The sequence below is a fragment of the Gymnoscopelus braueri genome (assembly GCF_963280865.1).
Source record: "Gymnoscopelus braueri genome assembly, chromosome: 2".
Lineage (NCBI taxonomy): Eukaryota > Metazoa > Chordata > Actinopteri > Myctophiformes > Myctophidae > Gymnoscopelus > Gymnoscopelus braueri.
The window spans coordinates 43,299,289-43,321,935 of record NC_137604.1 but is presented as its reverse complement, the minus strand read 5'-3'; the positions used below and the strand labels follow the sequence as shown (position 1 = coordinate 43,321,935).

The following is a 22,647-nucleotide window of genomic DNA, read 5'->3' as shown; positions in this document are numbered from 1 at the left end:
TGATGCTGTGTCTACGTTCAGATTTTTCTCCGTTTATATTAGTCACTGTGGTCAAATATTCTGCTATGGTGTACTATTTACTATTTATTCTATTTACTATGGGTTTCATAATGTTGTTTGATAATTTGGTTGTGTTGGATCTGTCATGAAATTATGTCAATACTGATTGCCTATTTCCAGATTCATTCTGGCATGTCAATCTTATTTGCTAAAGGTCAGGGCAAAGTCTCTCTCACACACACACACGACACAATTTGACAAATTCAGTAAAAATAAGTTTGCTTTTATAATATATACAAAATACAAATACAATTTATGTACGAAAATGTACACACACAAAATTTATCAAAATTCATTTAAGTCTGCCAGTGTTTACATTCAGTAAAAACAAAATTCATCACACTGTTAATTTTCCATTGGAGAAATACAGGTACAGGAAAGATAGTACTTGCTCACAGAAAAGAAAAGAAAAATACAGTAAATATGGTCCAGTGATCCATATCTACAGACAATAAACAGGCTAAAGAAAAGAGAGAAAGCAGCATTCCTCATGGAGCATCTAAAACATGGCTGTTGTCAAAGTTAATCAGTTTGAGCAAAAACATGACAGTGAATTCAAGGTAAGAAATAGCTTATTTTTTAAAAGTTTTTTTTACATAAATGTAAAAGGGGGGTAAAGCATACCAAAGCAAAAATATACAAGAAAGTAAAATAACCCAGGTTACCAGACATAACAAAGAATTAAACTATATTAATGAATATGATTAGCTTCTATGCTAATTTGGTAAGCAGTTTGTAATGTGAGACATTTGTCTTTGGATCAATATTAACACAAAACAGGAAAACATATTTTGAATGTTAATTCTCTTCTTGTAGCATGTGAACCCCCCAAAAACTTTTCATTTCAACTTCTATTGAATTAATGTAAATGTGTTTCAAAAAGTTAAAATGTAGTACACAAAAACGTGTTTTTTACATTATTCATTTCTCATCATTTGAGATATACAACGGCATTATTTTAAAGAACTGTAACTGAGAAAGACATCTTTTTACTCAATGCTGTAAGAGTGGTTGGTTCAGTACGTTCAGATTGTCTCCCTTACAAAAATACACAAAAAGTATTTATTTATTACAAAAATAGTAATTATTTTAAATGTGTTACTTTTACTTCCAGGTTTTTTAAGACTTCTACAGCACGAGAAAATATATTTTCTTCTCTTCTGATACAAATAAGAAATAAATTATCAGTGATACATGTGATGATTCCTTGCTCAAAATAATTTCCATTTCTAGTGTGCTTTCTTTTCTCTACTCGTTCAAACATTAGACAGTTCTGTAAAAAAAAAAGAAACCTTGTCAGATGGAACAGGTAACATGGTGCCTCCAAGCCTCCAGGGCAGTGCCCTCATGTCAGTTTGAATGGAGTTCGGGTCAGTGCCTCTCTGTGGGCTGTGGGCTCCAAGGAGGCAAACAGCCCCCCACTGTGTCCTCTCTCTCTTGTACAGATTTACACAGCAATATGCAGGTACTTCCTCCGAGCCAAATGCATTAACGGCACAGATGGCACAACAAAGACACAGAACTGAAAAATAGTTTTCTCTCAAATAGTATCTACAGTGTTAGTGTGTCGTGACTTTTTTGTTTCCATTTGTGGCTGGTGCTAAAATTCAGTCTTAAGTTGTTTCTTTTCTCAGAGGGACTTAGTCGAGTCTTTTTTGCTGATGAGGACTTCCAGGAGGCGCAGCTTGGCTTTAACATGCTTGTATTCGCCGTACTCCACTGCCAAGGGGGAGCGATCCTCCTTCTGCACATTCCTATAGGAACAGGAAGTGGGTGGACAACAAAACATTAGAGCTAAAAGTGGACAGTGTTCAGAGATTGGAGTAGAAGTAGACCTCTGGGGAGACATTTTGGTATTATGTGTTCTCTGAGTGACTCATGTAAACAAGAAAAAAATGCATTTTCCTCATACCTTCCATTTTGCCTGAGGAACTGGTCCTCAAACTCTCTGAGGTTCTTACGGAGTCTCTTTTTCTCCTCTCTGGTCTCTTGGAGTTGTTCGACAAGTTCCTCCCTGTATGTATGATGTCAAACCATTATTAATACATTTGAACTAACAGATTAAATGAGCAAATGTGCAAGTCAAAATCTGAACGAAGGAGACGCAATGATTTGCCTGCATTTCCATAGCACCTTTATCCAAAGCACTTTACAATGTTTACATTGACCCATTCACACACCGACGGCTAGGGCTGTCACAATCATGACATATTAGTTGATGATTAATTGTTGTTGTGCAAATAATCGTGATTTAAGGATTTTATTGTGACATTGAACATTGGAACATATGACCAAAAATTTTAATTTTTGTTTGCCTTTTAGGCTTCGTAGATTTTGCACAAACATCCACACATGGACTCAAGGATCAACTAATTTGAATTTGGTGGTTGGTCGATAAAGATCAAGGACAAAGCAATGTATAGTACTCTAACTTACGTGGTGGCAGAGTGAAGATTGGACAGCCTCATGTCGGTGGTGTTCTTGGAGGGAGAGAGCTCGTCCACGGGTGAGATGAATCCGTCCGTGTCCTCCTCCAGCTGGTCTAGGAAGCCCAGCATGCTGGGGTCTGGACGCACACTGACGGCGAACTGAGTCTTAGATTCTCCATCGTCATCCGAACCATCTTCCTCCTCCTACACAAACAACAATAGACAGGCAGGACGCATTAGGGAGGTTACTAAAGGGTGTGACGGTACACAGCAAGTGTCCTCAGTGTTAGTTTAACCCATTAATACCTGGAACGCATCTGTGTCACTTTAAGATTTATTTGGCTATTCAAAAATAGCAGATATACAAGCTCATAGCGCGGCACCGAGTGCCGCGCTATGAGCTTGTAGATCTGCTATTTTTGAAAAATCGTGATTTTTTTTTAAAAATATTTTTTTCAAAAAAATGTTAGGATTTAGATTTTTCTTAAATAATCGCCTCAGGTCTTAAAGGGTTAAGAGTGTAAAATGGAAACAAAGGGATCACTTCGGGTTCATTTTACTGTACTGTTTATAAAAAGTCCTGCTGTTTGGTGTATGAGAGAGGTCACTTCTGACAGCTGACCTCCAGAGCCAATGACAGCAGTCCACAACCTTACATTTTTGAAGTAGTAGTTAATACAAATGTCTGTCATCAAGACAATAAAATGATTATTATGCATTTCAGTCATCCTCCTATGGAATCAAGGTGTGTGGCCCTGCTGGGTAAACAATCATCAATAGCTAATGATGGGGTTAATGAGGAGAGTCATCCAAAGCAGTGGTTCTCAACTCCAGACTTCAGGACTGAGAGTTCAACTGGTGTTCACTTGGTAAATGTCTAATCAGGGTTTATTTGAGAGATAGGACATCATGCGAATGCAATGCAGCAACCTGGTTGAATGAAAGACTGGAATATTTAGAACCACTACTCTAGACGACAGACTTTCAAACAAAGTTTGAAAGTCACCATTTCTTTCTATTTACAATCATAACCGACTTAATACTGTATACATCTTCACAAACAGTATTAGACAAATGTCCGCAGAGAACGAGCTGAGCGTATTGATTTAGAAAACATGATTACGTTTTTGAGTTCAGTTCAGGGTTGCTTGATTTGGTTACTGGAGTGGGTGGGTGCACACAGACCTTGTAGCAATATAGCATTTGCTATGGTTTCATTCCAACATTCCTCACACAGGCAGACCTTCGAAGGCATATTGCATAAAACAAAACAAAACCCAAAACAGGCATCTACTGATTCAGAACTTCAGTGGACACTAGTGTCGTCCAGGCAACTGCCCAATCAACAGGCAGCAATCAGGTTTAGGTTGTAGGATAAAGGGTAGGCAACTGGTTGTTAATAGTAAAGGAAGGTGGTTCTGATGACTGATTAGTCAAGCAGTGGCAGCACCAGCAGCATCAGTTCTTCACCTTGATGTCATCGAAGAAGAGAGAGGGTTCACCCTCGATAATGGGTGGAAGAAGGAGAGGGCCTCCTCTGCGTTTGCTGGAGGGAGATCCCTGTGGTAACGTTTCAGAAGGAGGAGGAGGGGTTACTATGCTGCAAACTGACTCCTACTTTGTGACTCGTTGTTTGTGAACACTTAAACCCTCTAGGCTTAGTAAAGTGGACCTGAGTTGGCTCTGTACTCTGACCACTTTTTTCCGTCTACACTATATCTCTTTGCCAACAATAACCGTTGTACACTGCGAGCTTGTAGATCCACCATTTTTGGCTAATGTTCCTCAATCCCGGCAGAATATGGGTGCTGAGGTTCAAGTATGTATCCAGTAAAAGTTGACAGGGCTGTGCTACAGCAATATCCCGCATCACACTCAACAACTGCTAAGCATTCACACATGGGAGCTGCCCACGGAAAACACTCTCTTTTTCCCACCACATGCCAGTCAGGGATTCAAACCATCAAACTTCTGCTCAAGGCCACGTTCTTTAACATCAGTCCTATCTTCCGTTTTATTTGTTTACAGTGAGGCTGTGAGAAACCCACCAGGCTGAAACCCATTTTCCACTGACTTGCACTGCTTCGAGGCTGAATCAACTTTTCATCCAAGCAAACTGTAAACTGAACCAAGTGTCTTTGACGTGGGTGAACACACCAACTTACATTTGTAGCAGATGAAAATGCTGGGTACAAAAATCTAAATGTTGTGGCAATGGATGAGATTTTCATTCTCATGAACACCAAAGCGCAGTGTCATGACAGAGCTGCGTCACAGAAATGTGCATCTAATGTATTGAGATGCTACGGAATGAGAACCAATCACTTTATTTTTCCAGGTACAACCGATATACTGGAATTTGCCTTGGTGACACAGATGCAAGAACATCTCACCACTCAAAATGACAGATGACACATACAGATATCACTAATTAAATCCCAACCATAAATTATAACACACTAAACCAACTCCCATCAGTCTGATATATCTCATGGTATAATATTATAATGTGCTGACATTCTCTATAAGAGAACTCTAGATGCCAGAGATCTCAATTTATATAATGGAGATTAAGAAGTAGTGCCTTATGTAATGAACATACAAGCAGGGCCATAATGCAGATTATGTCTTACATAATCAAAGTGTTTAATAAATGAAAACATGGGATTAGGTGGCACGTGTACTACAGTATGAGAACAATTGTCATACAGAAGCTATCACAAATAAACAACAATAAAACTGATTGCTTGGTGTCTTTATTATTTCTTTCATGTTATCCGATTGTTATTGAAGCATGCAAACTGTCATACCAGAGTTGCCCTCTCTTTTTACTGAGGGGTTTCTTACTGTCATCAGCAGGGGCTCTGTCTTTGAGTACTGCAGGTCACAGACAGTTTCTGCGCTGTCATTTCTCATGCCCAGCATAGATACACAGTGAGCTCAGCATCTCTGAGCCCCTATAAGGCCATCCGATCCACTGAGCTGCTAAAGCTGGATTTATCATTGGCCTTGACGGCGGGATAAAATGTTTGTGTCACAACTATCCACCTAGCACGAACAACAGCTTGGAAGTTGGATTAAGGACCAAGAGAATCTTGACCTGCTAGGTCTTTAGTCAGCGCAAACAATGTGGCGACCTTTGCCACTAACTTGTCAAACAGCAGAAGGACAAATTGCGGTGAGCGTTGGCGAAAGGGGATGGAGGGTGATGATAGTTACAGTACTTACAATAACAGGGATTGAGGATGCTCTGCATAGGATCTGCTTGACCAGGCGGTATCTGTCATACAGTGGCTTCATGATTTGCCTCTCGTTCTTGGTAATCTGGGGAGGTAGAAGTGAAGACACCTTATTAGTATGTTAGCATTATAAGCTTTTTATATGCCAGTCAAGTTGTTATACTCCACCGGGAGGTAAATTACATGGCAGATTACAGGGGCTCACATAAAACAAAGTGACAGGTAACCTAGATTGGCCCCAACATTACTGTGACTCCTGTGTCAGTATTTTAAGTTAAGAATGTGATGACTGTTTGTCTGTAAATCAGTGAGGCATGACGAGGGGATAGTGGGTGATTAAAAGGTCAGCCATGCTTCCTCATTAACAGTAGCACCAGCTGGGATTTTGTGCAATTAGCCCAATTAGATTTGGTCTGACATCAAATGTAAGTATTATGTGCTGCAGACTTGCAGTTCAGATGTAGTTTAAATACTGTCAATGCTGTGAGCATAATATAAAGCCATAAAGTATAACATTAGAATTTAAAAACAGAACCCCCAGCCATTAAAGGTTAGATAAATAGAGAGACATTATGCATGCTCTCTAGGTGAACACAGACTTGCAAAGAAAGTCTGTGTGAACACAGACTTGCAAAGGAATTATTCATCCTTCACTTCAATCTAGGCCACAGTCCAGTGCTGCACAAGATGTGCTACATTTACCAAGGCTTGAGTTGTCATGTACAACACTGGCTGGCAGCAAGCTACAATAAATGGAATGGCCTTTTCAGGAGAACTGCAGATGGTGGTCCTGCATTTATTTTCCGAAACACCTAGACTCAAAATATTCATGTGTTGTTCATGTTCAATCCATCTCCGCACCTTATACACAGAGGAGTGAGGTGGCAAGATGGGGCAACATACCACCAACATGTTTTTCCTGAGTGCACACATTCACGTGTGGCGTTGTTTATCTGCTTGCCGAGAGTTTAAATAAGCATTTGGAAGCGTTTTCAGGTGAGCGCCTTGTGTTTTTAGCTGCAAATAAATGCCTCGGTGGACACAGCCCCTAAGGGGCTTATGTGTCTAGATTTGTTCAAGGATGGTGTGATGTGATGTGATGTGATGACATACTGGTCTGCCGTGTATGCTCTCGTAGTACAAGAGTGCCTTCTGTAGCGACACCTTCTCCGCTCCAATCTGCTCCCGTGTCATATCCTGTCGGCAGGGAAGAGTAAGTGAGTCACGATGTTCTATAGAAGGCCTAGCTCAATGGATCTCAAAGTGGGGTTCTAGCCTCTCAGAGTTATGGGGGTAGCCTACTTGAAATTAAAAAGTTAGCCAAGCTTAATTCCCAGACTCAAATCATCCACTTTTCAGATCCACAGTGATATAATTGCAGAGTTAAGCTAACACTCCAGATTTTCTGTTCTCACCTTGATGTCCTCAGGGCGGCCCACCTCCTCTCTCTTCTCCTGCAGCTTGTCGAGGACCACCTCTAGCGTGCTCTCCGCGGGGGGCTTGGCCGTTTTCTCCTGCTGGGGTTTCTTCTCCAGCTGAGAGCCAAAACTCTTGGGCAGGGTGTTGCTGCGCTGGCGAGTCAGCGGAGGAAGGTCCTCCTCAGACTTCATCAGCTTGTTCTCTGGTGGGGTCATGAGTAAATGACGAGAGATGTGAGGTACAGTACAATGACTGTCATGACACTAGATGCCAGCTTTGATTATAGTGATAATACCCAAAGAGGGCACTCTGTGGTATAATTATTTGGGTGTATCCCACAATCAGAAGCACACATAGAAAGAATAAAGAATGCCCTGAAGTGGCTAAGGACAAGTTGTCTAAAAAATAATGTGTTGGGAATACAATTCTCACATGTGTAATAATAAAAAAGACAATCGAAAGCATGAAAGATAAAGCACAAATAGCTGGTTAGCCGATAAAGCATGGAATTATCAACACACTTGAAATGCATGCATATTTGACCAGTCCAGTTGCTTTCTCCTCAAACTGACTTGTGCAGCTTGTGCTGCTTTTAAAGTGCTGGACTTTTTTGAGTTGGTACATTAGTTTTACCTTTTAGGTCCTTGCGGAGCTTTGCCAGCTCGTTCGACCATCTTAGTACTTCTGGGTTGGTAGCTTTGTCACCATGAGAGGGCTGGACAGACAACAACAACAACAACATCTACATGAGAACAGTGCAGCAGCAATTTGTCCCTCTCCTACTATCACAATCAGTCATCTGCGTCTGCTTAAAGTGTCATATAAGCTTGCTCACATGTCCCAAACCGTTATTTATCAGGAAATGTAACAGTGGAACATTGGACACATGTTCCACTGTGTCCAATGTAGTTAATATTTAGTCACAAGCTCTTGTTAATAATAAAGCCCACACACTATCACTTTCACTTTTGGATTAGAGTGTGAGCTTGTACATCTTTTATTTTCGCAACTATTGCGTGACACTATGACAAAGTAGGCATTCATTTACGTAAAAACAGAAGAAGTTGAAATATGTAGATTCAATGTTTCTGCCTAACAACTTGTTAAGTATATATTTAATTTACCCGGTATTTGCGCTCCTCTTCAAACCTCTCCTCAAACTTGCGGATCTTCTTCTTGAGTATATGGATCCTCTTGGAGAGCTGAGTCGTCGTCAACTCTTCTTTCTCGTCTTCGCAGGAGCCTAGAGACGAACTCCGTCTGCGACTAAGGAGACACAAGCAATTGCTATGGTCTCTAAAATGTTTCATAGATTTGTCTTCATTGCCAGAGAAAATAGCTTTCAGTACGTTTCCTATCAACAAAAGTCGTACCCATAAATGCTCAAATATAAATATAACACAAAAATATTCTACCACCAACCAACAAAACATTGTAAAATCCAGAGTGTTCATTTAACTCAGAGTGTGTGAAATGGAACTAAATGGATTTGTACACTCTCAGAGTTAAATGAACACTGGATTTTATATATAATAATTTCCCACAGTTTCACAACTCTCCACTAACGCTCTTCATCATTGACTTTGGCTGGAAACACTCTTCGTTGTGCAAAGAACATGTTTAGTGGGAGAAACGGCTTACCTAGCGAAAGAGTGTGAATTGGGTGGTGAAGGCGGCACCTCTGTGTCGTCAAGGTACTGCTGGCTGTGGCCGTAGGCGTAGAAGCGAGGGGATAGCATGGGATCACTGTCCTCGTCCAGGAGCTGTTGAATCAGACGCCCCCCGGCGTGAGGAGACCGCCGGGCCTCCTCCTGGTCCATGCTCTCCCTCTGCCACGCTGAGTACGCCGGGACTGGCTCTGTGGGCGAGACGAGCACAAAGATAGCAGCCAGAAGTTTAGTGTGACAGCCACATGCCAAAACTCATAGAACACAACAACTCGGTGGAAAACTCTGGTAATCTGCGGTCAAAAGAAAGACTGTAGTCTCCCAAACATGGTGTGAGAGAAGGGTTGTTGTTCGCCTGTTTTCTCCCTCCCTTTTTTTGTTTTTTTAAGTCGGTGAAACTTTGCACAAACGTGGTGAGCCGACAACTGATTAGCTCTCCGCTTAAACACCAGAACCGCAATATCATACCATGCCAAAAAAGTACACAGTTTCTAGAATGCTGTGTGATAAAAATTAAAAAAAAGAGTCAACTATTATATTATCTGTTTGCTGTACCGGTGCAACAGGAACAATACAAGACGGACCATGATGGTCCAGTACACTGTCTACCTAAAGACTGAATTCCTTTGCTCTAACGTCTGGCTTTTTGTGTCCCTGGCATCAGCCTGGTGGCTGGCACCGCCCCTGGTGCTGTGAAGGTCAGCGGTGGAGAATGACAAAGCAAACTGGCTCTAAACCCTCTGCAGTGCATGTATAAAAATAAATAAATAAACTTTCTCAGGGCCTTCACGGTGACAGATGTTCTCTCACTCTCCCTTCATCCCCTGGCTACAGACAACATCAAAGTGATTAAGTCTGGTGAAAATAGCCACACGGCAGATATCCCTGACAATACCGTGCTATAAATAACACCAGGCTCCACTGTGATGCTCTCTGCAGGATAATGTTGGAGCACGACCCCTGTCCAGAGGCAACGGCTGTGACCTCACAGTTTAAGTCCCTCCTCCCCCGAGTGGCTGCGTGAAACAGTGGTCGGTGTGTGCACTAAAGGCACGTGTATGCGATCGTGTGTGTGTGTGAGAGACAGACAGCATGTTTGACTGTTTGAGCACACAGCCTGTTGCTAGGTAAAGAACGTGGGAAGGCTGTAGAAAATACTGTAACACTGTCAAAACATGACAGTCAGAGATACTGTATATAGCAGTGAGCAAATTATAGCAAATTATACTTTTCATAAAATATATTATTTCTATTATCTAGGAGATGTTACCGCAATGCAAAGGGTCTGTTTTCTCCACTGCACCGAATGTGTGACTGCTCCATTCTCTGTCCAAACATGTGCAGCGGGCTGTCATCTCCATGACAACAATGGGTTGACATCTTGATGATCATTGAGAGTTCACAGTGCAGATGGAGAGATGACAGCGCGCTGCTTTTGGTTCGGCAGCAGTTTACTAGTAGTTTAGTTGCGCCAGCAGTTAACTACAGTAGAAGCCTAGATTTCAAAAGTGAATCAAAATGGCATGTTAAATGTTGGCCAGTAAAAGAAAAGAGTACCAGACCAATATGCCTAATGTGCCAATTGACAGTAGCTCTGGTGGAGAGTGGCAATTTGAAACACCACTATGACACAGCTATTTTGAAGCAACCTTTCCTCAAAAGTTTGATACAAAGAATGTATGACTCAACTGATGGAGACCATGTTTGAAGGCAAACAAAAAGAGGAAATGATAGGTTAAAGCAAGCAATCCCTCTCTCAGATTCCACAGCAACCAGTAGAACTGGAATACTGGCTGATGATTTGATTAAACAGCTTTGTGATGGAATATAAGATGCACAGTACATTTCCTTAGCTGTGGATGAGTCCACTGACACCACTGATAATGCTCAGGTCAAGGTTGTCTTTATTGTCACATCTTATAAAGCTACGTAAGAGTTGTATACGTTAGTTGTAGTTATACATTGTGTAGAGCTAATATGTGGCTTGACCGACTTTAATAAACAAACCTTTGTCCTATTGAAAATGTTCTTTGTGGACCTTTACGATTAGAATTTGAGTACCCCTGCTGTATAGTTTGTGGAAAAGGGGGGAGGGAGAAACAACACTATTGCCCCATAACCTCACATGTCAAGGAAGGTACATGCATATCATTTAGTAACACTTTCAAACTGGTCAGAGAGTTTGCTGTTGTCCCGTATCATCCGGATCGGGTGTGCAAGTGAACCCACGTACAGAGTAGAAGTTACCATAGGGAGATGGGGGCGGTGTGAGAACAAATGCTCTGACAGTTGGACATTGTCAATGTGAACATCCAAAGAACCTGGGAATGGCTCTTGAAAACATGCCCACCCAACTTGGGAACAGCGCATGCATGTTTTTCTAAGCAGGGAGCCGGCTGGGCTGGAAGCACAGCAACGCAGCTCAGATTCCATTAGCAAACCCCTCAGGTCCTCCTGGACCTGGAGCTACAGTATACGTGCAGTTTACCAAGTACTGTAGCAACTGGTTGCATGCTGGGACTCACTGCAAGACTCCTCACAACAGTAGATGAACCACTCAGTCAAACTCATTGCATTCCTAGGTGTACTGTGTAGCACAGGGCTTCCCAAACCTTTCAGCTCCAGACCCAAAAGAGAAATTGGATGTCTCCCCGAAACCCAAACTAGTGAAAATCGCCGACGTACAGTACATCTACCTTGTATCTGCTATTTTCACTACTATGTTTTTTTATTCTAATTTATGACATTTCTTTGATCATTTCTTATTTATGAATGAAATTATTTAGAAAAATTGTGATATGTTTTGGATTTTTTGTTTTGTTTTAAACAAACAAAATGAAGGAAAGGAAAAATGAAGGGATAATTACTTGCAACCCATAAAAATGGGTCCGTGACCCACAAATGGGCCCCGACCCACAGTTTGGGAACCACTGGTGTCTTGTCGGCCACATTGCAGCTGGCCGACAAGACAGCATGGCATTTGAAATGAAACCTTTAAATCAGCCTCTCGCTGGGCGTTTGGCCTTCACACAACATTGACTAATGAAACAATGAAACATGGCAGTCTGACATCTCCCTTAAAGGTTGGCACTGTCATGTGTGATGCCTGACCACAATATGCCAAATCTCTCCATTTAACCCATTAAAACCGGGAAAGCAAATGTTTGAACCCAACATTTTTTAACTCAAATCTTTGCTTCTGGGGGTCCCTGGAACAAAATATTTTGAGATGGGGGTCTGCGGCCTAATACATATAATTTTGGGGGGTCTTGACATGAAAAGGTTTGAGCAATATAATGTATTAGTATTATATTTAGAGGACATTTTTTGAAACAGCCTCAGGTCTTCATGGGTTAATGATGTTGCCATGCAGCAAATGGTTCATGCCAAAAGAAAGCATGTGACCTTTTTCTTGTGTTTCATAATTTGAGAGGCGTTGTTTGTAGCAAGACAAGCCAACTTTGTTATTGCTGCAATACAACACTTACCGTGACAGAAGCTCAGCTTCAAAATGCTTTTGAAATCAAGAAAAGGGGCGCTAAAGCATGGTGGATCTGTAGGGTGGAAAAGGAGCAATAAGAAAAGCAAGAATTAGAAAAGCAGGAAAGAGTCTGCAGACACAAAAAAATGAAAAAGAAAGTTAGGAAAATAACATGTATGCACAGCCCTCTCTCCTGGCACACCCTCTCAACAGGTCAAATCAAACTACTTCTCTGTTAAATAGAGCTGGACATTATTATCTCTGGTACACTTGCCTAAAAGTCTTTAAACACCGGGAGTGCGAGGAATAAACGATGAGAAAAATCAGTGAATATTTTTCATCAAACTATTAATTTGGTGATGGCTCCTTCATACAGATTGAAGATGTTATTCACGCTGAAAAATCAAGCTTGTTTAAAAAAATAATTATGCCGCTTCATCGCTTATCGTTATATTCACGTTCTGTGTGGATGTACTACACAAACAGCTGTATGAATGAATGCAAATGAATCACACAGAATCACACTTGGCTGGCAGGCACACCGACAAGGTAAAGGCACAGGTGAATATGGGGTCACCATGACAGGAACTGGCACAAACCGTCCTGGGACAAAGCCCTAATATAAATATTTTTTATTTGTAACGCAAGTAAGTGCATTTTTTTTTAATAAGAAAAAAACAGTTAAATCAATGGTAAGACACCCCCCCCCCCAACTAAAAACAGCTAAGAAAATGTTTCTCAGTTCTGATACCTCCTGCACCTTCCTAACGCCTGATGTATACTTGGTTGCACACCATGTCGTGCACAGATATATGTGTATGCGTGATAGTACATCTACTCTACAAGCTTCACGTCATGTGGCGACGCATTGAGAGCTTGTAGATCCGTTGTTCTCGGTGCGTGACACCACTATCCCAGTCATGTAGGGTAGTGCGCTGGTTCTCAGGGACCACCAGGGGTCCAAATGGACCCTTACGGGTCTGTAACTGAGAGTTATATAAACACAAAGGATTTAACAGTGTAGATTGGTGTCCCGGAGATTAAAATAATATATCAAATGGGGGTCTGTGGCCAAATGCATATCAACCTGGGGGTTCTTGAAATGAAAAGGGTTGAGTATCACTGGAGTAGTAGTGCACGTCCCTTCCTTCACATGCACACAGGGTTTGCACATCCTGCTGTCCCATCGCTTTGTAGAGACATAATTAGACTCAGCCTTCATTTATTCACCCAGAAAAGCAGCTGCACAGGGATTTCCCCTTGGTGACATATCGGTGCAGGAAAATACAGACTCAAAGACTGTAGATATAGATAAGTCGGGTCTAGGGCTGCAACTATCTATTATTTACTAATCGATTATCCTGTCGATAACTTTCTCAATTCATCGAATAATTTATTAAGTACTTAAGCATTATTTTGTACAACGCGTTGTTGAACAAAAATTGTCAAAAAATTGTGAAAACAGCAGATCACGTGTTGTGAACTTGTAGATTAGCTGTTTGCTTTTTTAATTTAGATTAGCAAATTTTTTTTTTACTTTTTGAGACTATAATGACATGCCCAAAATAGAAAATCTATTATTTTATTAACTTTTCGATTATCGATATTTTTAAAAAAATAATTGATTAAATCAATTAATTTGACTAACTGTTGCACCCCTGGTCTGGTTACTATTTTACCTGAGCAAAAGTCACTCTTTGGTGGCTGTGATAACTGAGTAAAAATAAGGTGCCTGCTAAGAAGAAAGAAACACCAAACTTCTCAAGTTCAGCAAACTGAATTCATACAGTAAATGTGGTCCTAATCCAAGCTATGGTAATATATCTTTTACTCTGTCTTCAAAGGACACAAGTGTAGCCTCAGCCAAGCTGTATCTAGGAGAGATGTGACTGCTGTTATGGATCTGGGCCACTCTCAACCAATCAAACCAGCTTTCTGAGGCATTTTCAATTCCCAATTGAGTTCAGAGTTCAGTGTCATGTGCATCCAGGATTTAACCAGAAGAAGGACAATTGCTGCTGTTGTGTGCTGCTGTTGAGAACATCAATCAAAAACATATTTGCTAAAGGATTGTTTTTCTACAAGCAAACACACACAGAGATATTCAGACATACTGTACACACTCATGCACACTCCCTGCCAACAAGAAACAGACACGACGAAACTTGTACAATGGGATGTAGCATTAAAGACAACATCAAAACACCAAACATTAATTGTCTTCTTGGCTAGAGCCAGACACCATACATACACAAAAACAAACTCCCACAGGACTTCTGTCATTCAGGAAGAGTTGACGTTGCAGGATTTTGCCACTAGAGAGCTCCACTGAGACCAGCGGTGGTCCAAAACACGAGGCTGCTTGCCTTGAGGAGAGACTGACTGCACTGAGCTATATTTTCTTTGAAGGTGTGCCAACGTTTATTCAGGTCTGAGGCGAGATAGCCACATCGTGTACGCATTCTAGGAAATGGGGTGAGGAAAAGTGGAAAGGTAGAAAATACTGTATGTACAAGTGCATGCCTCCACATGCACTTGTACATACTGTACAGGTCAGTGCATGTCTGCAACTGTCAAGGTCTTCAGTCAGAAAGGAGTCTGCCAGTAGAGCCCCACCGATATGCTCTGGCCAATATATCGGTCATTATTTGTCTTTTTCGACGACATCGGTATCCGCAATTAATGCAGCCGACGTGTCCCGATTTTTTAACCACTTTCAAAGTTCTTAACCCTATTTTGGGTTTGTCCTTTTAGGCATAAATGTTTACACATTTTCAATCTACAAGCTCACAACGTTGTTACGTTTTGCTTAAAAGTTACATGTTCTCAAATACAATCTTTAATAAACTTTTTCAAATTGATTACAAAAGGTTGCACTTTTTGGCAAAATATCGGTCAGAACATCGGTAACCGGCGGTCTATGACCGACAATCTTGCATCGGTCGGCCTCTACCTGTGAGTACCTGATCAGTCCAATGCAGATGAGCTCAGCAATTTTGCTACTTTGCACAACTACAGAACCCTTCCCTCCTCACGTGTTGCAACGCCCTAGAAAAAACACTCCCGACTCAACATGACACAATGATTCTGAGATCTCCCATTGCACTCTGTTAATAATTGCTCTAGATGTGGTTTGAAAATGTCAGTTCAACTGGAAAGAGGCTCGAGAAGAAACCTTAAGATCTCATGCACTTCACATTAAGGTACATAAGCTAACATGTTTTATAAGAGATGCCAATAAAGACACAAATAAAAGAAAATCTTAGGCTATTTCTGTAACCTCATGCATGACCTATGAGACATGGTAACCCAGCATTAATAAACAAATAAATGGACCGTCTCGATCGCTTGCATCCTAGTTTCAACCCATGCATGTGTGCACATTCACACATACATTCACACATACATGCAGTGCGCATGGACATATTAAATATTACATGCATGTGTCCATGCGTGCGCACATACACACGTGTACACACACATATTTATATTACTATACTTTTGAGGACATCAACATTGTAGGACGACAATTTTATGAATGGCATTTATTTTTACCATTGTTATCCCTAAACCTAAAGCAAAAAATAGATGATCTACAAGCTCACAACGCGTCACGCTGAGACGCTTTATGAGCTTAGATCTGCTACTTCCGATGCGTGACACCAGCATACAACTAAGAATAAATCAGGCATAACTCTAATCCTCCCAACCCCTCAATGTCTAGACCTAACCCCAACCTTAACTGAGGCTGACAAAGGGGATTGATATAAATGATGGCCTCCATTTCCACTTACAGGCATTTCAGTAAGAACATGAGTCTAGGTAATAACTCCTCAAATCATTTTTAACCATAAAATAACCATTTATCTTGTGAGGACAAGGATAATTGTGTTAACAATGTGTATTCCTCACATTCGACTATTTTGGGGGACATTTGTCCCGAGTCACAAATATAGTAATACAGCTCACACACACACGCACACACACACACACACACACACACACACACACACACACACACACACACACACACACACACACACACACACACACACACACACACACACACACACACACACACACACACACACACACACACACACACACACACACACACACACACACACACACACACACACACAATCCCTGCAGAAAAAATCAACTAGAGTTCAACAAGTTCTTACTGAAATGCCTGTAAGTGGAAATGGAGGCCATCATTTAAATCAATCCCCTTTGTCAAGACTCAGGCTGCTCCTAGTGCTCAGTACACGGTCGTCATCCACCCTCCTCTCTAATGATCACTTGTATGTACTAGTGAACAGAGAAGCTGTCACTCACAGCTGAGGCTGGTCGCCCTTCAAAGCCACAAAGTGACCAGTAAACCCACCGCAGGGGGGAGTAGGAGAAACATGATGAAGGCATGCAGGTACTGTACAAGTGCAGCGAATACTGATTATTCCACAACCCCACAAAGAGAGCAGGACCCCACACACAGACCATAATCGTCCATGAGTAAACAATTACTGCCATAGAACACTATATATAGAGCAAACATTCTCCATGCATGTTGTTTACTATTATCCTCAGACAACTAATACGGGAGGAGTACCGGGCAGGAAGTCTAGACCAGTGCAATGCAATGTAAATTAAATAGTACTCACTATTCACCTCAAATACATTAGCACAGACAGACAAAACAGCTGCATGTCTTCTTATCACGTCCAAGGTCAAAACAGACAAACCACAGAACAACAAACAAAACAGATCTAGTTCAGCCCATGTGCGTTTAAAAGCAACAGACACACGTGGCAGAAGAAGCAGATCGTGTTTACACACTGTGGTTACACAGTACAATGCTGAGCTGCTGCTTTGCCCAGCCCGAGAGGACAAACAGGTCTTTCTCTTCTCCACATGATAGTGTATAACTTAAAGAGGATCTCACCTCCTGCAGGAGACGCGAGACGAGAGCCACAAAAAGGGAAGAGGAAGAGAAGAAACAGAGAGAGGGAGAGCAGGAGGTGTACAGCTGCTTTCCAGACACTCATGTGCGTAGGGCAAGATTATAGGGTGGGGAATAGTGAGTGGGCTGTGTGTGTGCGCGTGCATGCGTGTTTGTGTACGTGCGTGTGAATGTGCGTGTGTGTGTGTGTGTGTGTGTGTGTGCGCGCGCGTCAGACCCTGTATCAAGCCCATTCCACATAGAAGTACAATCACAATAAAACATTTGAGTGTATAGGAAAAACAAGGCATGTATATGTATTTACATGCATGTAAATACATGCTCCTATCACAACATTGTGCATTAAGCAAGTTGGCAAAAAAACTAAAAAAAAAAATTCTTTTCCTGTATGTGCACATCAGAAATCCTCTGTGTACATTTTTCCATTGGGTAAAATTTTAAATACACACTGAGGATTTCAAAGTTCATGTTTACATTTATGTTATATTTCTGTTTTGAGCGAAAGCTCCTCAGCACAGCCAGGGGGCGACAGCGGACTCACCTCCCCAGCCACCGCCGTCTTCGGTCAGAGCTGTCAGGTCCAGCCTGGGGACATGGTCCTCGCAGCTCTCCGAGTCGGAGCCACGCACGCCTCCGCTGCCTCCTAATCTCCCCGCGTCGCAAGTGAAGGGTGGCTCCTGGATCTTCATCCTTAGCGTCTGTACAACCATGAGAGAAACAAGATGGGAGAGCACTCAATAGATGTGGGGCAGCGCCAGCCAAGCACACACTCTTTAAGTTCAGGCACACGCTCCCTTCAGACAAGCCCTGCCCTGACAGGAGGGGGGCTGGCCCCTGATTGGACGAGCCGGCTGGCCAAAACATCCGCCCATCTGTCTCCCTCTCTCTATGTCTGTGTGTGTGTGTGTGTGTGTGTGTGTGTGTGTGTGTGTGTGTGTGTGTGTGTGTGTGTGTGTGTGGGGGGGAGAGACAGAGAGAGTGAGTAGTGAGTGAGTGAGAGATAGAGAACTCCTCCTCTTTTTTTACAGACTGGATCCCCCCTCCCCTCTCTCCCTCTCTCACACACACACACACACACACACACACACACACACACACACACACACACACACACACACACACACACACACACACACACACACACACACACACACACACACACACACACACACACACACACACACACACACACACACACACACACACACACACGCACATTCACATGCATACACACATGCGTCATGCACATACTCCCCACCCCAATGCTGGACTTGAGTTGTTTGTTTCACAGTAGCAAGAGCAGAAGGGGAGGGGGGTGAGGGAGTTGTGTGTGTGTGTTCTGGAGAAGAAAAGCAGGCAGATTATTAGCCAGTACATGAAGGTTGGCAGGGTGATTTCTGTCTCTCTGTAGACAAACAACATATAGTACAGCATATTGTCAACTTTTCCATCTACGTGTTTGGCTAGTGTTTCTATATGTATGAAAAACACAAACATTTTTATGCAGTCACTGTCTTTTCTCACGGCTAGCTGCAAATACCAGCTACTGTATACTAGGGTTGCTTTCTTCTTACTTTCAACGAAGCAGACAAAGTATAGCAGAATGCAACAGGTTGTTGTGGAGCAGTAGGCTATGTCTCATCAGCCTAACTGCGTAGCCTAATTAAGGAGGAGCCATAAATCTTAACCTTAATGTACTTCAACTACAGCCACTCTCCCGTTGCCTAAGGCATAATCTATGCTTCGATGTACAAAGGCGTCTTGCCCCAAATTTAGCAATCTAATCTACAAGCCCAAAAAAGCGTTGCATCTACAACGCAGTGTGTAGATTGGCCATGTTCGGTGTGCGACACGTCAATCGACAAAGTAAAGTTCTGGCTTAATTTATGCGCCATCGTAACAGTGGATCGGGCGCCCAAAATAGTAGATTACTACAAGCCGTGACCAGGGGCTTGTGATGGCCATTTTCCTTAAAAAATATATTTTTGTCACAGAAATACGCATATTTATTTCTTATATTTCAGCCATCAGATAACAGAGTGACGGCTAATGCAGAGTGGGTGGAATTATGAGATGTATGGGATGTATGGGGTGGGTCATTCTGCACATGCATTCATTGCATGAAACATTATAATCTAATCCATAAATTAATTAACTCAGTTATTTTGACGCATACTTGATCTGGAAAAAAATAATATCCTCTCTCTCTCTCTTTTTCTTTCTATTTTTTTTACATTGAAATGGTTTCTTGAATGATCTTGATTGACCATCCTTGTTATCTAGTAATTTATATGCAAATAAGGCCATACAGATCAATGCCTCTCAAAGTAGATTGATTAACGGTGGTTTTGATAATGTACCTGTTAAATAATAGCCTGGCCAAGTCACATTAACCTGCTGATTAGTTTATTTTGTTGGTTTCATTCCAATCCAATCATAATAATTGCCAATAGAACAACGAATTAATCAATAGCATACTCTGTGTCCATTGGCAACTCCTCCATGGTGAACCGTCAGGTGCAACTTTGTGGCAAGCACTGTACACATACCGTGCCAAGGCTATCATGTTCTCTAGCACAATTATCTGTGTGTGTGTGTTTGTGCGTGCGTATGTGCATGCATGTTTGGCTGCGTGCGTGCGTGCGTGTCTGCCTGTGTGTGTGTGTGTGTGTGTGTGTGTGTGTGTGTGTGTGTGTGTGTGTGTGTGTGTGTGTGTGTGTGTGTGTGTGTGTGTGTGTGTGTGTGTGTGTGTGTGTGTGTGTGTGTGTGTGTGTGTGTGTGTGTGTGTGTGTGTGTGGTGTGTGTGTGTGTGTGTGTGTGTGTGTGTGTGTGTGTGTGTGTGTGTGGACGGTTGCCTGCTGGTTATGTACTGTAGTCTGAGTGTGCATGTGAGCTGCTTGGCCCTTCTAAAGCCCCATAGGGTCCCATTTCCTATGTTTCTCTGGGAGTGGGACTCTGTGCTAATTTTAGGGGGGCTGGCTCCAAGAAACAACTACTGCCACTAACTACTCCTGCAAGATTAGAGAGCATAAGAACTCAGTATAGTATATTGATTAACAGGATTGAGGAGTGAGGAGGGATAAGAGAGGTGGTGGAGTGTGAGGTACAGTGTACTCAGTCCCAGTACTTCAAAGTATAGATATTCCTGGTCAAATATTACTCAACTGCAAGTGAAAGTTGCTCAGTCAAATTTGTACTCGAGTTAAAAGTGCTGGAGTACTTGCTTTTAAAAATAAATATGTAAGTATTCAAACGTACATGCTTTTAAAGATGGGTGTCGTGAAACATTGGTGGCAATAGACCCCGTCAGGTTTCAGCAGAGACAGAGAGAGTCAACAGCGGAAATTTACCCCATATGTCCTTTCAAGGAACATTTTCTGTCACCATTTATGTGGAAAAACCCCACTAACACCCCCCCCCCCACACACACACACACACACACACACACACACACACACACACACACACATGAGAGCCTACTGAGCATGGGCACCAATGTAATAAAGAAGACATCTTATTTATTGACACCAAAACTCCAAACACCTGTTAACTTAGGCTGACACACACGCGCACGCACACACACACACACACACATACATACACGCACTGCCACACACACGCACGCACCCACACACACACACACACACATACATGCACGCACTGCCACACACACGTGCACGCACACACACTCTATAAATACAGTACATACGCAGAAAACGCAATAAAACTTCTAAAGGCAGGGATGATACATTTAATGTTAATTACATCTGCCAGGAGTGCCAGTGCTGCAAGAAGTTGTATCAAATGTTTTAGAAATTCATCTCGTGTAAAGAACTGATGACAGGTTGAAAATCTATCCTATGCCCCCCCCCCCCTAGTCTCGCCTGGCCAGAGAACTATTCCACAATCTCTGAATGCTACTGTATATAGAGTCTGGAACTACACCTCCCCAAATCCCAGAAAGGAAGCCGTCATCTGTTCATCATTTACGTTTACGAAAATATATTTTAAAACATCTTTACATTTTATTTTTATAGAATTTCCATTTCTGATAAGCTGCAAGCTATATATGCTTAGATGATTTTGATTTATATTAGGACAAATTTGTGCAACTGTAAAGACAAAGAGGCGTCACAGCCGCTTTATCGTCTGATAATTTCAGAGCTTCCGTGCTCCAGACTGTATGACGGAAGCATCTCAAAAAGGTCCAGCCCCTAACCCCAAGCTGACCCAAAGCACCCCAACACCCCCCCCCCCGCACTCAAGACCCCCTAACGACTGTTTGTTCATCAGACTGATATGCACACATGCACACGTAACTCAATACACCCTTAACCTAGCAAGTGACAAATTACTATTACATGGAATGACCGTTCTGCTGAAAGCCCTTCCTGTAACGCACTCGGCCCCCATCCACAAACACAAGAGCTGCATGGTGCAGTGCCATGTGCACACTATTAAATACTCATGTAGCTAAGTATGACAAGCGCCACTGCTGACTAACTCCACCCACTAGGGCTGTCCCAATCGGCAAAAAAAAGTGGATTGGATCAGATCAAAAAATCTAATTCAGGCACTCCATTCCATTTCATTATTTGTTATCTATTTTATGCTACTGTTTACATTTAAATTGTTAAGTTTAACCCATTGGTTATTATTTTTTTCCGCAAAACATACTGTTGTGGACTATTGTTCTGGGGAAGTATACTTGTTGTTGTTATATTGTTGTTTACCTACAAAATAAGTAATACAAAAGTAAACATAAAAAAGTATGCTGCCTGCCTGATATCAGTCAGAATAGAGAGACATAAATACGTGCTGGTATCGGATTGATACCGGTATCAGCCGATATAAGAAACGCACTAGTATTGGATTGATACCGGTATCAGCCGATATAAGAAACGCACTGGTATCGGACGATACTCAAAGCTGCAGTATCGTATCGGCAATTATCGGTACCGGAACTGAAAACATTGGATCGGGACAGCCCCACTACCCACGCACCCAATCTTAATGCCCGCTTGGCAAGAACACATTGCATTGCAGTGTGGGCACAGGGAAACCACTGAACAAACAAGGAAACAACAGATAATATCAGTGGTAACGCAGCTTATGACTGCCATGTCAGTACAGCATGAAACGCATTAGCAACTCATTAGGGCCATATTGACGTACTGGCTTCTGAACATTTGTTGTTGTTCCCTGGTATGTTGGTGATTAGGGCTGCATAACACCAGCATAAAAACAACGACCTCAGCTAGAAGAAGCACGAAGGGACGGGGTGACCTACTGAATACCAGGCATTTAATGTTAGTGACATTAACTTGTTCATGTCCTCATTACAGTTCATGAGTGGTTAAGGCCACAGTGTGCATACACATATTGCTACTGA

The 22,647-nt window shown here is 42.1% G+C and overlaps 1 protein-coding gene across 2 annotated transcripts in view; it reads right to left on the bottom strand.

The window, feature by feature from the left end:
* Positions 1 to 267: 267 nt before the first annotated feature.
* fam13a (family with sequence similarity 13 member A) overlaps positions 268 to 22,647 on the bottom strand; it is a 90,955-nt gene continuing 68,575 nt past the window's right edge. Inside the window, exons 15-25 of one of the 2 annotated variants that reach the window (XM_080456309.1) lie at positions 17,797 to 17,953; positions 12,303 to 12,368; positions 8,789 to 9,005; positions 8,272 to 8,413; positions 7,781 to 7,862; positions 7,144 to 7,349; positions 6,842 to 6,925; positions 5,718 to 5,813; positions 2,497 to 2,693; positions 1,973 to 2,074; positions 268 to 1,814 (exon numbers count right to left, since the gene is read on the bottom strand). In XM_080456309.1, coding sequence (XP_080312435.1) covers positions 1,691 to 1,814; positions 1,973 to 2,074; positions 2,497 to 2,693; positions 5,718 to 5,813; positions 6,842 to 6,925; positions 7,144 to 7,349; positions 7,781 to 7,862; positions 8,272 to 8,413; positions 8,789 to 9,005; positions 12,303 to 12,368; positions 17,797 to 17,953 — 1,473 coding nt within the window. In that variant the 3' untranslated portion in view covers positions 268 to 1,690. The remainder of the gene's footprint in view (positions 1,815 to 1,972; positions 2,075 to 2,496; positions 2,694 to 5,717; positions 5,814 to 6,841; positions 6,926 to 7,143; positions 7,350 to 7,780; positions 7,863 to 8,271; positions 8,414 to 8,788; positions 9,006 to 12,302; positions 12,369 to 17,796; positions 17,954 to 22,647) is intronic. The other variant, XM_080456310.1, reaches the window with a different exon arrangement.